Raw genomic sequence first — 14,863 nt, 5'->3', positions numbered from 1 at the left:
GGACTAAGCCTTACATCACGTGTCCCCTCCGGTACTCGAGGAAGCAGCCGTCGCATCTTTTCACCTGCACAGGCGCACCAACCGACCTGTAGGAGTCGCTGTCCACAACGTCCGATCCCCACCCATCAGCTTTCCCACCCCTAACACTGCCAATTGTGTTATTATGAACGACCAGCCAAGCTGATAGCAATGCGGAGAGCTGGGCTCGAACCCAGCGTCTCCTGCATTGGTGGCGAGCGCCTTGTCCACTACACCACCTAGCCGCCCCAGAATAAATATTCCTACAACCCAAAACAGATTTGGAAGATTATTGTCTACGCTAAAAGGACACAATTTATCCTGCTTTTAAACTGCTAAACTAGCAAACAGTGTTTTATTCAAGCTGTCTATTTCCAGAGCATCATTTGGAGTATTAAAAAAAAACACTGTATTTCAGGTTCAGCAATTTGGGGCTGATGAAGCAGAGTATTAACATACATGACCGGATTAATTAGGCTGCACATTGAATGGAGGTCAATATAGCTCACATCCTACAACAATGGCAGGTAAATTCCATCTGAAAGAACTGTCCTGCTGTTATCACATCAAGGATAATTATAGACCATCCCTCCAAAGGAAGTGGCTGTTGAGGGGGTGACCTGTGACCATCAAATACCACCAGCATCAATTTATATACAAATACTTAAAAAGTTTCAATCTTAAGATGACAGTACTTGCAAGTAAGTGGCAGGGCCCACCTGCGGAAGAAAGGCATGCAAACAATCGAGTCTGGAAAAAAAAACATCCATATGGATCTTTGTTCTGTTATATATATCAATAGACAAGGTTGTGATAATACTGGATTGCTGTGCTGTCACCTGTTTAGAAGAGGTCCTCCTAAGAATTGTGTCTTAGTTGACAGGGGGGTGTGGAAGTGGAAGCCCTCCTGAGTCTGGACATTGTTTCATGCTGCCAAAAGCAAGCAGATTTGTACAGTGTCCAATCAGCCTATGCATTCCAATAAACAGCATTTATCCATTTAGGTACTGAGAGGAACTTTATGAGGGCCGACGGTCCACTCTACTGGTTAAAGTTGCTTACTCGTGAGTAGTACATTCATTGATAAAGAAAAATAATGTCCACAGCCGCTCCGGTGTAAAACAAAGATATCCAAATGGTTTATTTCTCTTCCACAGCGAAGTCTTTCTTTACAGAAGTGATCCTAAAGCTATTTTCCTAAACTAAAACTTGTTTGGCTGTTTACTGCCACGAAATATTCACGTCACTACTACAAGGTAAGAAAACTGTATTTTCCCAGTCTCCAAAATCACCGCCGACTTGCCGGCTCTTTCCACAGCAAAACGGTAGGCAAGGCAGAAATACAGGCTTCAATCTATGTTGTTTAGTCTATCTGTTCAGTACTGCTCAGCACTGTTTCAAGATGCACAATGAATGAGCTCTTCTTCTTCTTCTTTTGAATTTCCGGCAGAGTAGACTCATCGTGGCGTATTACTGCCCTCCACACTTCTTTTGATGATCTCTTCTTCTTCTTCTTCTTCTTCTTCTTCTTCTTCTTCTTTCTTGGCGTATTTCTTCCCTCCTCATTTCTTATACTACACTAGTGGTGTTCCATCTTTAGGCCTTTTCAACTCACACTTTCTCCTTCTTCTCTGCTCCTCTTGCCTGTCCAATACTAATACATACCCTAACGCTATATCCTCTGGTACAACTCTGAAGCATGCAGAAATGTCAGCACTGCCTCTGTGATCAACTGGTGGTTCTCATTATCCATGCCAAAGAATGATTTAAGAGAGAAGGAAGAATTGTTGAATATATATAGATACACAAATGACAAATGTTCTAGAATGTTTGATTATGACATCATACTGTGACATCACAAATGTTCTAGCATGTTTGATTTCATGACATCACACATGTTCTAGAATGTTAAGACAGAATTATTTTAACAGCATCATACATAAACATAATTTGTATTGTATAGGCTCGTGTAATTTGTATTGTATATGCTTAGTTAATTTGTTGATTTAGTGTGCAAAAGAAACAATTTCCAATAGCGTCAATGTGCTTTAGACGGAGTAGGGATACCCCCTATTGTTTAGACGTGCAGAATCGTTCTTTAATTTTGAAAAAAACCTGACCGGAAGTGTTGTTATTACTGCTGCTAGCGGGACACAGGTCCACCACTGTTGACTTTACCTACGTCGCTACCTAACCGTTAGCAGAAGCAACTCTTTGGCTAGTTAATAGTCGGCACAATACCACAGAAACGTAGACACAATAAATACAGCGGACACCCTGGAAGAAACGGAGAGACCACATACAGACATTCAGCATGGACTTCATATAAAGATCGTGACAGCAAGATGTGAAATGAACCAGGAGAAAGCGCCGACGGAAGCCAGCGACATGATGTTGGTCAGGGGCTCTGTACGTTAAGTTGGTCACTAGCTCATGTTGGCTAACGCCGATGCTATAACACTTTTAATAGCAAACACAATATCCCCATCTGACAACTGTCACATTCTTACTGGGACACTGACGGGTCATTGTGCGAATGTAATGTCTGACCTGTTTCATTGTCGTGAATTGCTATCGAGCGTTAGCCTAGAGGATGTTAACGTTAACTAGCTAGCTAACCGGATTGGATTTAGCTAATTACGGGCACAGTGTCACACACACACACACCTCTGTGGTCCGTTGTCAACCAAGAGATTTAGTTAGCTTCGTGTCAGTGTTTAACTTTTGTCAGTTTTAACAAGCCACACGGTCTTGAGGTGTTGCTGTTGTCGTTGACAAACCGACATTACATCTGGTCCGTGAGGGTAATACTAGTAACGTTAGCCAAATGGTTAGTTAACATTGGGGAAATGCTGGTAACGTTTAACACGCTATATAATATAACATTTGCATACAATCAAAATATTCCCACCCGAACGAGTCGTTTACTAGCCAGGAATTAAAGTGAAATACTGCACCGCTGTGTTTCCTGTGCCCGGTTCGTGCTGTATTACTTAAGTTCTGGACAGGTACTGTTTTGCCCCAACCTCCCAGAAATGTAACTGAAAACTTGTAATGTTTTGTTTAACCAAAATATCTCGGCTCCATGGATAATTATTTTGTGAATATATATATATATATATAGAAGAACGTGTCTGGCAGTAGCCATCCCGAATTTATATTACATGTTGTGTTTTTGAATGGTTGGCAGCACAGCTATGAAATGAACCACATATGAATGTACCAGCCCAGACAAACTCGATTATTCCAATCATTTCCCGACAGTCTTGAAAACGACACAATATTTCACAATATATGGCTCTAGCCTGATTGATTGATTGATTGATTTAAAAGTGTATTAACAGATTGCAGAATGGGTACAGTACAGTACAGCTCAATACATACAATTGTTAAGGGGATGCAGACCAGAGAAAGACTTTCGTCTTGTTTACATCAGGGTCCCCCATTTTCAATTCATAATAAGAAATGTCTGAAAATGTCTGAAATGTCTGAAATGTCCAAGGCCACAGAAATAATATGAAATGTTGAGTTGAGTGATAGCCCCCGACTTTTGTCGACTAAAACACACTTCAATATCTGAAATGAAGAAAACATCTTACTGTCTTATTATGCGCTCTTCCTACTATACTAATAATATGTCTTTACTAGTAGTAGTACTACGTGCTCAACACTGCAACACCCACGTTTCAGCACTGATCATTGTTACTCAGCTGTAAGAGTTGTACCCTCCTGCTGATTTGTCGTACAGAACTTGTAAGTCGCTTTGGATAAAAGCGTCAGCTAAATGTAAATTTGACTGATAATTTGCTTTGTTGGGGCTAGATATTTAAAAACAAAATACATTTGTGTTGAATTTGTTTGAAAACAAAATTATTAAAATCATTGACATGGTTTGCATGTATAAGTTATACTGTACATAAAGTATTTTCAGAATTAAAAGTAACCGAATACCCAACAGCCCCAATATCTTAACCTCCCTCTCTTCCTATCCCAGCATGGCAAAGTCAAAGTCAAAGCCAAAGTGACCCATGCAGTAGTGGTCATCTTCCTAGAGTTCTTCTCCTGGGGGCTGCTAACAACTCCCATGTTGACTGTGAGTACACACACATGCACACACACACACACACACACACACACACACACACACACACACACACACACACACACACAGGTTGTACTTAGGTTGTACTTTAGTTTGTATATTGTATAGTGTTGGGACTTTATTCCTCTTTTACTTACTTGTTTTACTGTATAAAGCACATTCTCAGGGGCTCATACAGAACCAAGCATTTCACTGTACATATACTTATACGTGGCAAATAAAAGCAAAGTTGAAACTTGAACTTGAAACACACACACCCCATTGTACTCTAAAGAGTGTAGTTTGCAGTCCCTCTGTGTTGCAGAGTGTAATTATTTCCTTGAGGAAAAGACTATATAAAGGAGTATTGTGTATATACTAGGCGGGTGTATTTGTCCCTTTTTATAAGAAGATCCCACTATCTAGATACATGGGCTATGATACGATTCAGGGACAATACATTTAAATATGGAACAATTTGGAACAATTTGGAACATTTCGATACAATTCGGTGCGACACATTGCAATCTGATACAGTTCTGAATAATTTTTTTTATCCACTTTTTCTCCCATTTCTATATTTTTCTCTCATCCCAATTTCGTATCATCCAATTCAACCCTCCCCTGTCACGAACGCTGTTTCTTGCCTCCCACAAGCCGGCTGCAATGTGGACTAAGTCATACATAGCACAAGTCCCCTCCGGTACTTGGTAACAGCAGTCGCATCTTTTCACCTGCGCAGCTCGATCTCTCAGTGGCGAGGAGTAACGCGTGGGAGGCTCACGCTGCCCCCGACACTTCCTGATTCTACTGCGCAGGCGCACCAACCGACCTGTAGGAGTCGCTGTCCACAACGCCCGATCCCCACCCATCAGTTTCCCACCCCCTAATACGGCCAATGTGTATTAGTATGAACGACCAGCTAAACTGAAAGCAATGTGCCCAGCGTCTCTGCATTCGTGGCGAGCGCCTTGCCCACTACGCCACGTAGCCGCCCTAGTTCTAAACAATTGTTTAATGTAGACATTCATTTTCCATTTACCATTGATAACAAACTCAAAAGCTGGATTAACTAGTATACAGTGTGCAGTATAGTTAAATGCAGTGTACTGTCACTGCAGTAGACGGTAAACAGTGTGCAGTATGGTTCAATTCAGTATACTGTCAGTCTCGGTAGACGGACAATGACAGTGTGCACTGTGCAGTACCAGCAGTCAGCCACAGAATACAGCTAGTGATAGCAATATGTTTAAAAGCAGACTGTTAGCAACTGTTAATGCACTGTAACAGGCATTAAAGCGTTCCGTCTTGAGACGGATATCCGTCCATTTGATTAGGAGATTCCGTCATTTGATTCCGAGTCGTGACGGATTTTAACCTGAGCCAATCAGAGGCGTCAAGCAGTCATTTACGAGCAATCGTTTACAGCGCTTTCACCCGCCTCCGCTGTGCTCAGCACCAATGGGAAGCGACCGTTTGCCTTTCAGTTTCTGTTTAGCTCTACTCGAGACCCAGAGTAAACACTGACATGCTGCAACTTTTCCGAGATAGTAAGTTCATTTTACTTATTCTAGTCTAAAGAAACATATATATTACTATTGCTATTGATAATTCTAGGCAAGGTGAATGCCACAAAACGAATGCCTTTTGTTAATCAGAACGTTATTTACGCGACAACGTGTGTTGTTGTTGCGTGTGTGTGTGTGCTTGCGCCGTTCGCTTTCCGTGTATGATAAATGTACATGAATGTTGATACATCTAGTTAACGTTAATGCCACAAAACGAATGCCTTTGTTAATCAGAACGTTATTTGCGTTATTATTTGTTTTTTTCTAACGGAAACCTAGGCTACTGGGGGCTGTCTGTTCCGTGTGCCGCAACTATTTCAAAAAGAAAAACAGAAACAACACATTTGTCATTGTCGTGTTACTTCACAGTACCCCCTCCTAATGTACAGTATCTTCCCCATCATATGTATAATCTCTGTTAGGATCTCTGGGTAACAGTACTGTATATTTGCATATCGTATATGTCACAAATGTAATAGTACTATCTGTAGTATGTCATGTATGTCACTATGAATTTAAAATGGGGGACCCTGATGTAAACAAGACGAACGTGTTTCTCTGGTCTGCATCCCCTTAACAATTGTGTGTATTGAGCTGTACTGTATTGTACCCATTCTGCAATCTGTTAAATATTGATTGATTGTTATTAACAGATTGCAGAATGGGTACAATACAGTACAGCTCAATACATACAAGTGTTAAGGGGATGCAGACCAGAGAAAGACTTTTGTCTTGTTTACATCAGGGTCCCCCATTTTCAATTCATCATAACATATATCTGACATACAGATACAGTACTGCTACATCTATACATTTATGACATACCAGATTTACAAATACAGTATTGTTTGTGATACAAAAATAGTCTAAAAAAAGAGAGTATATACATTTGACGTAGAAATTGTACACTGGTGGAGGTTGGGTAGGTGGGGGGACTGTACATTGGAGGTGGTTGGGTGGGTGTGATGGGGGGGGGGTTGTAAGTAACTGTACATTGGATTATCGACGAAACCTTACTTGGTCCCAAGAAGAGGGTCTCGTGTATTAAATAAAGTTTTCATTCATTCATTCACTCTGGATCTGGTAAATCCAGTAGAAATACACACAATTGTTAAGGGGATGCAGACCAGAGAAAGGCGTTTGTCTTGTTTACATCATCAGGGTCCCCCATTTTCAATTCATAGTGACATTTATGACATACACAACATACATGACATGACATTTATGACATAGGGACATACATGACTTACAGGTATATAGTACTGTTACATTTGTCACATGATATGCAAATATACAGTGCTGTTACCCAGAGATCCTAACAGTAAATATATACGTATGATGAGGAGGAGACTGTACATTAGGAGGGGGTGGGTGGTAAAAAATATATACAAATGGTGGGGAGGAGACTGTCCATTGTTGTTGTGGCATAATTGCGCAACGTGTTTAGTCCCTTGTTTGTATGATAACAAGCCTTTTAGTTCATCGTTCAAAGTAATGGGAAAGGGGTTCTAGCTCGCCATCAATCAGAAGCTAGCCACAAGACTTGCATTCACGCTCTCCAGCACACAGCCTCCCTGCCTGGCACAACAACCACAACAGTAGGGTCTATAGTCACAGTCGGGACAGTAGACTCCCTTAAAACGCTAACGCTATTAAAAAAAAATACAGTGGAGGTTAAAATAAGAATATGACTTTGCCAGAAAAAAAGTTCAGTCAGGAGATTTTTTTTTGCTTTAATCCCTGACTGTAATAATTTCTTTTGTGTTGAGTGAATGAGAGTATATTTGGGGGGGGGGTTACCTTGTTACACCGGTTCCTGACAGGGAGCGAGCGAGCGAACTGGAGACGAAATCGCGCGCAACACTGTCCTGATATGAGGCGGCGCGTGTCCGAGTGTGTCTGTGTGTGTGTGTGTTACCTGGAAGCACACGTGGGGGGGGCAAAGCAGCCTGCGATTCTTGACCAATAAAAAGTGTTTAGGGGCGGGACTCGGCAGTGTAATCGCTCAACTAGAGACACAGCGAGCGAATATCTGAGGGGTGGACGACATCGCTGCTCAGTTCGCTGTCGCTCGCGGCAGGTCAGGATAGTCTGATTGAAACGAATACATTTTAATCATTTTCGCAATCACGCTCGCGTCGCTGCCTGTCAGGAAGGGGTGTTATGCAGGGCTGCAGCTTCAGCTGACATATTTGTGAATATCTTCTCAGTGCCATGGCCACTCAGAAATGGCAATGTTTTGAAATGAGGGTCTAGAGCGTATGCATTGTAGAGGAGGTCATGGAGGTGTGTGTGTGTACCGTTTCTCAAAGTCATTATTAAATGCCTTCTTCATCTCAGTCGTGAGTGCCTTGTCTTCATCGGATGCCTCAAAGTGCTTTTGAAGTTTTGATTTGAGGGGGGAGGGTTATTGAGATTGTGGGCTGCTCGTCCTGACGTCCTGACACATGACTGTGGTCACAACTATACAGCTGCTCTGGTACGCATTTATCTGTGAAATTATGTCAGATTGGTATCTTGTACCCAGGGCCAGACTCTAATGTATTTACTAGGACACGAAAGTCACCGCTCTCAACTACACTGTATGGTCCTTGGCAATAAAGCGGGCTATAGATGCTATGATTAACGTAGACCTCGCTGAGTTGTGGCTAAATTGTCTACTGGTGTGTTTTTGTTTGTGCTAGCTGTACTAGCTTTGGCATCTACAGATTCCTTGTTTAATATCAATGTGTTTTGTCTTGCATGTTCTTGCTTGTGCTAGCTGTACTAGCATCCACAGATTCCTTGTTTAATATCCGTGTGTTTGTCTTGCATGTTCTTGCTTGTGCTAGCTGTACTACTAGGCTAGCATCCACAGATGCCTTGTTTAATATCCGTGTGTTTATCTATCTAGCTGTACTAGTGTTAGCATCCACATATTCCTTATCGCTTGCATAGCTTTCACCATGCCCTCTCACCTAGTGATGCACCGATGTGAAAATTGTGACGGATAACCGATATTAATATTGCTGTTCTGGCCGATACTGATATTTAACGATGTCGATATCTATCTATGTATAGAAAACACTTTTTATGATAATCAAATAAAGAGCTATTTTCCAAAACACATTTAAAAAAAAACTTTTGTAACTTATTTTCAGAAACTATTTAACTAGATCAATCAATGTCAATTTACAATTAACATTGAAAACCCTGTTGAGTGCCAGCATCCACTTCAATGATAGCGTTAAAAATGCATAATCTATGTTTTAAATTATGGCTGTGTCTAATCTGCCCGTCGCTTATCAATGACTTGTTTGCAGTCAACATTGTTGAAACGGATTGTTTTTTAATCGGTTCATATCCTTTTTATAGCATTTCGAAAAGCTATCGTTCTCTCGAAAATTTCCGGAAAATAGAAAGATTCCCCCATAAACAGCATTTATTGGAATATTCTCGAATACACTAGACACGTTGTCATTTGTCTGCCTATTTATGAATAGTTTTCAAATAAACGCTAGATTATCGATAGCATATGTGTACTTATGCACGCTATAGAAGCGGGCTGAAAAATCTATTCTCATTTCCTCAACATCACACACACACACACGGCACATGCTGATATCTCAGTGAATACAGCTCTGATTATCCTAAAACTGGTAACATAGACTCCTTACCTTAGATCAGATGTTCTCCAAAAAGATTATTCCAATTCCTGATCGCCATTCCAAATATCGATCGCGTTTATTGATTGATTATTGGCTGCTGTAAATATATATTCCACGCTGCTTTCCAACTCGCGATCACTTCCCTCATCATCAGACGGCTTGCCAGTAGTATAATCGAATGGCCTGCAGTTACACAGGGATAGACGATAGGGGGCGGTATTTTCCCATCTGAGCTCCTAGAGGGTCTGCTGTACCAACGGGAGACTCGGTTGATGAAATATGAATTCAGATCGCTATAAAAAAAAAAATACAATTCGCGTCGTCGGCACTCAACGGGGGGCATGATAAGACGACAATACACGTCGCTGGCACTCAAAGTGTTGAGGCCAAAACATGTTAAAAAAAGATTTTTTTTTTGGAATATCGGCCCATATCGGCCCTATCTTGATATCGGACCGATACCGATGTGTAAAAAAACTGCCATATTGGACGATATTATATCGGCAGCCGATATATCGTGCATCACTACTCTCACCAGATGACTGGTAAGAGTTGTCATTAGGGATGGGTACCGAATTCGGTACTTTTAAAGGTACTTACCGAAACACGTCTGTTGTGAAGGATCAGATTAAACCGAATATATATATTTATTTATGGATATATATTGAATAGTATTTGTATATCGTTTGATATCCCTTGTATATTCCTTGTACATATACACGGAATATCCCTTTAGTCTACTATAGCCCATAATAGTTCATTCTCTTATTGGACAAGGACCTGGCGCCAGGAGACAGGCCCCTTGGAGCCAAGTTCAATGGTACCGACGAGACTTGTCTCTACTAGCCCCGGCTCTGCGCAGGAATACGGCTACCGAAAAGAGAGTGGCACTATTTGTTCACCGTGCATATAAATATGGCGCAAGCAGGGGAGGAAACTAACTTTTTGGCTTACCAGCCAACTGGCGGGTATCTGATTTTTTTTACCAGCCAAATAGATTTTTTACCAGACAAAAAAAATCGCTAATTGTGATAATTACTTCTTTGTACGTCTTCGTCTAAATTGATTTTCAATCATAGTAAATTAATCACACTGTCTCTACTCTTCAAAATATTACATCATTAAATCACATATTAACATGAAAGAGGGAACTATTCTGGACTGGGTTGGGCTGAACTGGGCAGTGAAAGATGCTGGGTTGGGCTGGTCTAGGTTATACTGAATGATGAATTGAAAATGAATTGAAAATGGGGGACCCTGATGTAAACAAGACGAAAGTCTTTCTCTGGTCTGCATCCCCTTAACAATTGCATGTATTGAGCCGTACTGTACTGTACCCATTCTGCAATCTGTTAAATAAAGTTTTCATTCATCACAGCTCAACTACTAGGAATGTGTGTCTGACTCTTAAGTGCAGGAAATATTCATCAGAAAGGGGGGACATGATGGAGGGAATGGAAAGAGCAGGTTTGACAGGAGCAGGGTTGAAGGGATTGATTGATTGAAAAGTTTATTAACAGATTGCAGAATGGGTACAATACAGTACAGTTCAATACATACAATTGTTAAGGGGATGCAGACCAGAGAAAGACTTTCGTCTTGTTTACATCAGGGTCCCCCATTTTCAATTCATCATAACATATTGGAGTGTGGAGGAAGTGGACAAGGCATTAAGCAAACAGGACTGAAATGGGGGACCCTGATGTAAACAAGACTAAAGTCCTTCTCTGGTCTGCATCCCCTTAACAATTGTGTGTATTGAGCTGTACTGTATTGTACCCATTCTGCAATCTGTTAATAAAGTTTTCAATCAATCAATCAATACTGGGTTGGGCAGTGAAAGAACCAAGCATTTCACTGTAATGTAATAGCTAAATAAAACAACTTTTGCACTCTGGTTGTATGCCAAATGTATTCTGGTTGTACTGTACTTGTGCTGTAAGATGACAATACATTGGAACCGAATCGACAACGCTAGGGGTTCAGCAGGTGTGTTCTGAATGCCAAATATGACAACATCACCGTTGTGAAGGGCATATGGGCGAGTGGTGATATGCTGGGAAACCCGGTAATAATAAAATGTCACTCGGCTGCATTTAAGCAAAGCCGCTCAGTATAGTCGTCCACTATGTTGAATGCGCGTTATGGTAGCTTGTTACATGCTAGGTAGCTAGCCGGCTAATGCTGGTTGACGTGTCATTCTCATCCGACTCGAAGGAGACGCGTCGCGTGCTGTTGTTCGCCCCCATGTCAGACCGCACCGATATCCGAAAGCGACGACTCTACATGCAATTATTTTCATCCACTCATGTGTTTTTGTAAGTTTGTCTACGTTGTCAAGCCGGTGACAGGAGTCTGTAGGGCCGCACGCAGTGGTCTGTCCACTTCCCCTAGATGGGCGGCATCTTCTAGAAAACGAGTGTTCATTGGAGGAGCTTAGAGCGCATCTGTACAACGATGATGTTCATTGGTTATGGTCTGATTATTATGTGGCGCAAATGGGAGGAATCAAGGGGGGAGTCAGAGTTCGGTTTGTGCCAGTGAGCGAATCAGCAGATTGCAGAATGATTTTTTTGTTTTGTTTTGTAATTACTAGTACTCGCCAGACTGGCGAGTGCTCTTCATGAATTACTCGCCAAACGTAAAAAATACTCGCAATTGGCGAGTAAAGTGGCCTAATTTCCTCCCCTGGGCGCAAGTAAATGTAGAAGACCCTTAGTCCTTTACCCTTCTACCCAACTAAGTAACAGAACGTGAAGCCTCACCCCACGATACCGCGTGCGGTGTAGTATGGCCTGTTTGGCCTTAGAATAGCATTGAGACCTCGTGCGAATTAATAGCTGAATTGTCAGAGTTTGGCACCGTATTTCTATTAAGTAATAATAGTCTATTATGTATGGTGCATCGTGCGGTTAGAGTTCTAAAGTGAGCAGCATCCCCGTCGCTTCCTCGTGTTATCTAGTCTTAACCAGGTTGGGCAGACCACACGTGGTGCTTTCATCCGAGGAGTTCTAGGCGAGGACCGAGTGGACCTGTACATTGGATTACCTACCCGACGACTGCTGAGCCCTATGCGGCATGGAATATATATTTGCTTTGGTACTTTGATTTGTGGAGCGGATAATCGCCAACACCGGTGAGTGTTGGATTTACCCCGAAAGGAGTCAAGGTGAGACGGCGCTCAGACCAGACTGAGGTCGCCTCGCTTCTTCTTCATTGTGGACCTACAGCTACAGCTACAGCTACAGCCTACAAGAGAGCCAAGGTGTATTCATCTGTGGATCAAGATTCTACTGCACTGTCTTCTGTACTTGAAGTCTCCCTAGACATCGTTGACCAGACGGGATACTGCCGACGGCTCTCCTACCCCCCCTACCGGCTTACAACCGGGAGGACCCCTACAGTATATCCAGCTATAATCATTAAGTGTGCCATCGTTATAATTCCCTAAGAGCCAGGTTGTATACTTGCTTCCGGCGTAACCAGAGATTGGACATTCAGTGTTGATTTGCCTACGAGTACTCATTTGCCTTACAAGTGCATTCAAATCATAAATGTAATAGTAACTATTATATGTACCCTTTGCTATATATTAAATATTTGATTATTACCTTTGTGTGGACCCGATTTCATTGTGGGAAAGTGTTCATCATATTTAGATATCGTGTACTGTATGGCCAGTAGTTAAAGTACATAAAGCGGTAGTGGTTTAATGATACCATACTTATCAATACAGTCAGGGAATTGTACCCCTCAGTTACAACGTCGGTACTACCGAGTATCTATTCACGTGAGTTACGTTAAAAAAGAATTTACACTTTTTTTTTTAAACCTTTTTCTTTTCGTGTCAACGTTCACATGCACAATATACGCTTACCTAGGATTTGACTTGATTCAACAACAAAGCAGTCGGGGCAATGGCAAGCCGAAAACGGTCGAAAGTGTAGTTATTTGAAGTTTTTCTTTTCACAACTGATCTAGGTAGATTACATTTTTATAGACTAAAGTACCGAAAAAAGGTACCGTTGGGTACCGTATCGGTTCAAATGTGAATGGTACCCATCCCTAGTTGTCATACTACAGCTGTACTTAATCGCTGTTCTACAGACCTTACAAATGGCCAGACCGTTGTAAAATCTTTCTTCCTTATAAAATCCAAATGTCTTCCAAATATTAGATTTTAGACTTGATGGTGCACTGTAAAGTTTAAACCGTGTTGGTGTTGTTGGGACATGTTTGTGTTTTAGTTTTTATCGGCTCGCAAGCAACGGCGCTATTCTCGTCGCACTCTTATGTGAACCGCTGTGTTTGTAGGAGTTGACTAACTCCAGAAGTAAATGCAACATCAAGGATGGTCGACCGGTTCATGGTACATTTAGATCAATCCAGTATCCATGTAGTCGCATCTTTAACGTTACAACCAGGGCACGAAATTAGAGCCCGCCGCAGATTTTAGGTTTGGCGAGTGAGACTGAGAGGTCTGTCCGCCATTTGGCGGGCAACCAAATAGTCATGTGAAAACCGGTTGAAAAACATGATCCAATTTTTTTTTTTTTTTTAACTTTGACCAGTCACCTGGTTCTTTTAGCGTTTATCGCTTTTTTTCTTCTTCTTCGCATTCATACTTGGTCAAGTTCGACCGACAGATGCAGGCTGAAAGGGTTCAGATGGGGGGGAAAGACACTCTGGGAAAGGCACGGCTGCCGTCCGGGATTCGAACGCGCTCAGCCCCAGATCCGCGCGAGCGCGGTTGTCCACGGCGCTGAAATAGCACTTGCGGTACGTGGTGAGCTACTGGAGCTCCCCATGATCCAATTCTTAGCGGAGTTCTCACTTGCTGACTTCTGTCTCAAGCACACAGACCTGCAGCACACTGCTCCTCCTCCTGCTCCTCCTCCTGCCCCTCCCAAACCCGTGTAAACACAGAGGCTCCTATTGCATCGGGCAGTCTGCTGACTGCTCTAGTCTGCGTTATTTTCTTCCGTAGCCGCATTTCTGGCAAGACGCTCTCTGATTGGCCGACGCCTGTTTCTACACTGGTTAAGCTTAGGCACTCTTTCGAAGTTGGTTACGGTTAGAGTTTGTCTTAGAGCATGGCGATAGAACGGCAGGTAGTTTGCAGGCTGTTTGACGCGGAAATGGGCAAAGACACAAGCTCGTCACGCGATTGGCCAAACGCGTCAGTGGCCAATCAGAGAGCGTCTGCCAGAAATGCGGCTACGGAAAAAAATAATGCCTCTAGTCTAGTGGGACCTCCGTGAGCTAACGTAAGCTACCGTTACAAAATGACCCCCAGTCAACTATTCACTTTTAGTTTAATACATGAGGCATTGTCTAACGTTATCTAGCCGGCTAGCTACTGTTAGCTCCTGATATCAACAAATGCTCCAGCAATAGTCTAGTAGTGCATGATACCTCCGTTGGCTAGGTAGCTCACTACGAAATGTCCCAGTAAACTAAATAGTTCACTGAGGCGTTGTCTTTTTTTTATTTTTTTTTATTGGTCTTTTCCCCCCTCCATTTTCCTCCGATTTTCTCCCATCCCAATG

At 42.2% G+C, this 14,863-nt stretch overlaps 1 protein-coding gene across 1 annotated transcript in view; it reads left to right on the top strand.

The window, feature by feature from the left end:
• Window positions 1-2,159: 2,159 nt before the first annotated feature.
• mfsd14bb (major facilitator superfamily domain containing 14Bb) overlaps window positions 2,160-14,863 on the top strand; it is a 59,903-nt gene continuing 47,199 nt past the window's right edge. Inside the window, exons 1-2 of the mRNA XM_084327515.1 lie at window positions 2,160-2,427; window positions 4,013-4,111. Coding sequence (XP_084183641.1) covers window positions 2,371-2,427; window positions 4,013-4,111 — 156 coding nt within the window. The 5' untranslated portion in view covers window positions 2,160-2,370. The remainder of the gene's footprint in view (window positions 2,428-4,012; window positions 4,112-14,863) is intronic.

Source organism: Notolepis coatsorum (genome assembly GCF_963971535.1).
Source record: "Notolepis coatsorum genome assembly, chromosome: 1".
NCBI lineage: Eukaryota > Metazoa > Chordata > Actinopteri > Aulopiformes > Paralepididae > Notolepis > Notolepis coatsorum.
Note: the sequence above shows the minus strand (reverse complement) of the source record. Positions and strands in the feature narration are given on the sequence as shown.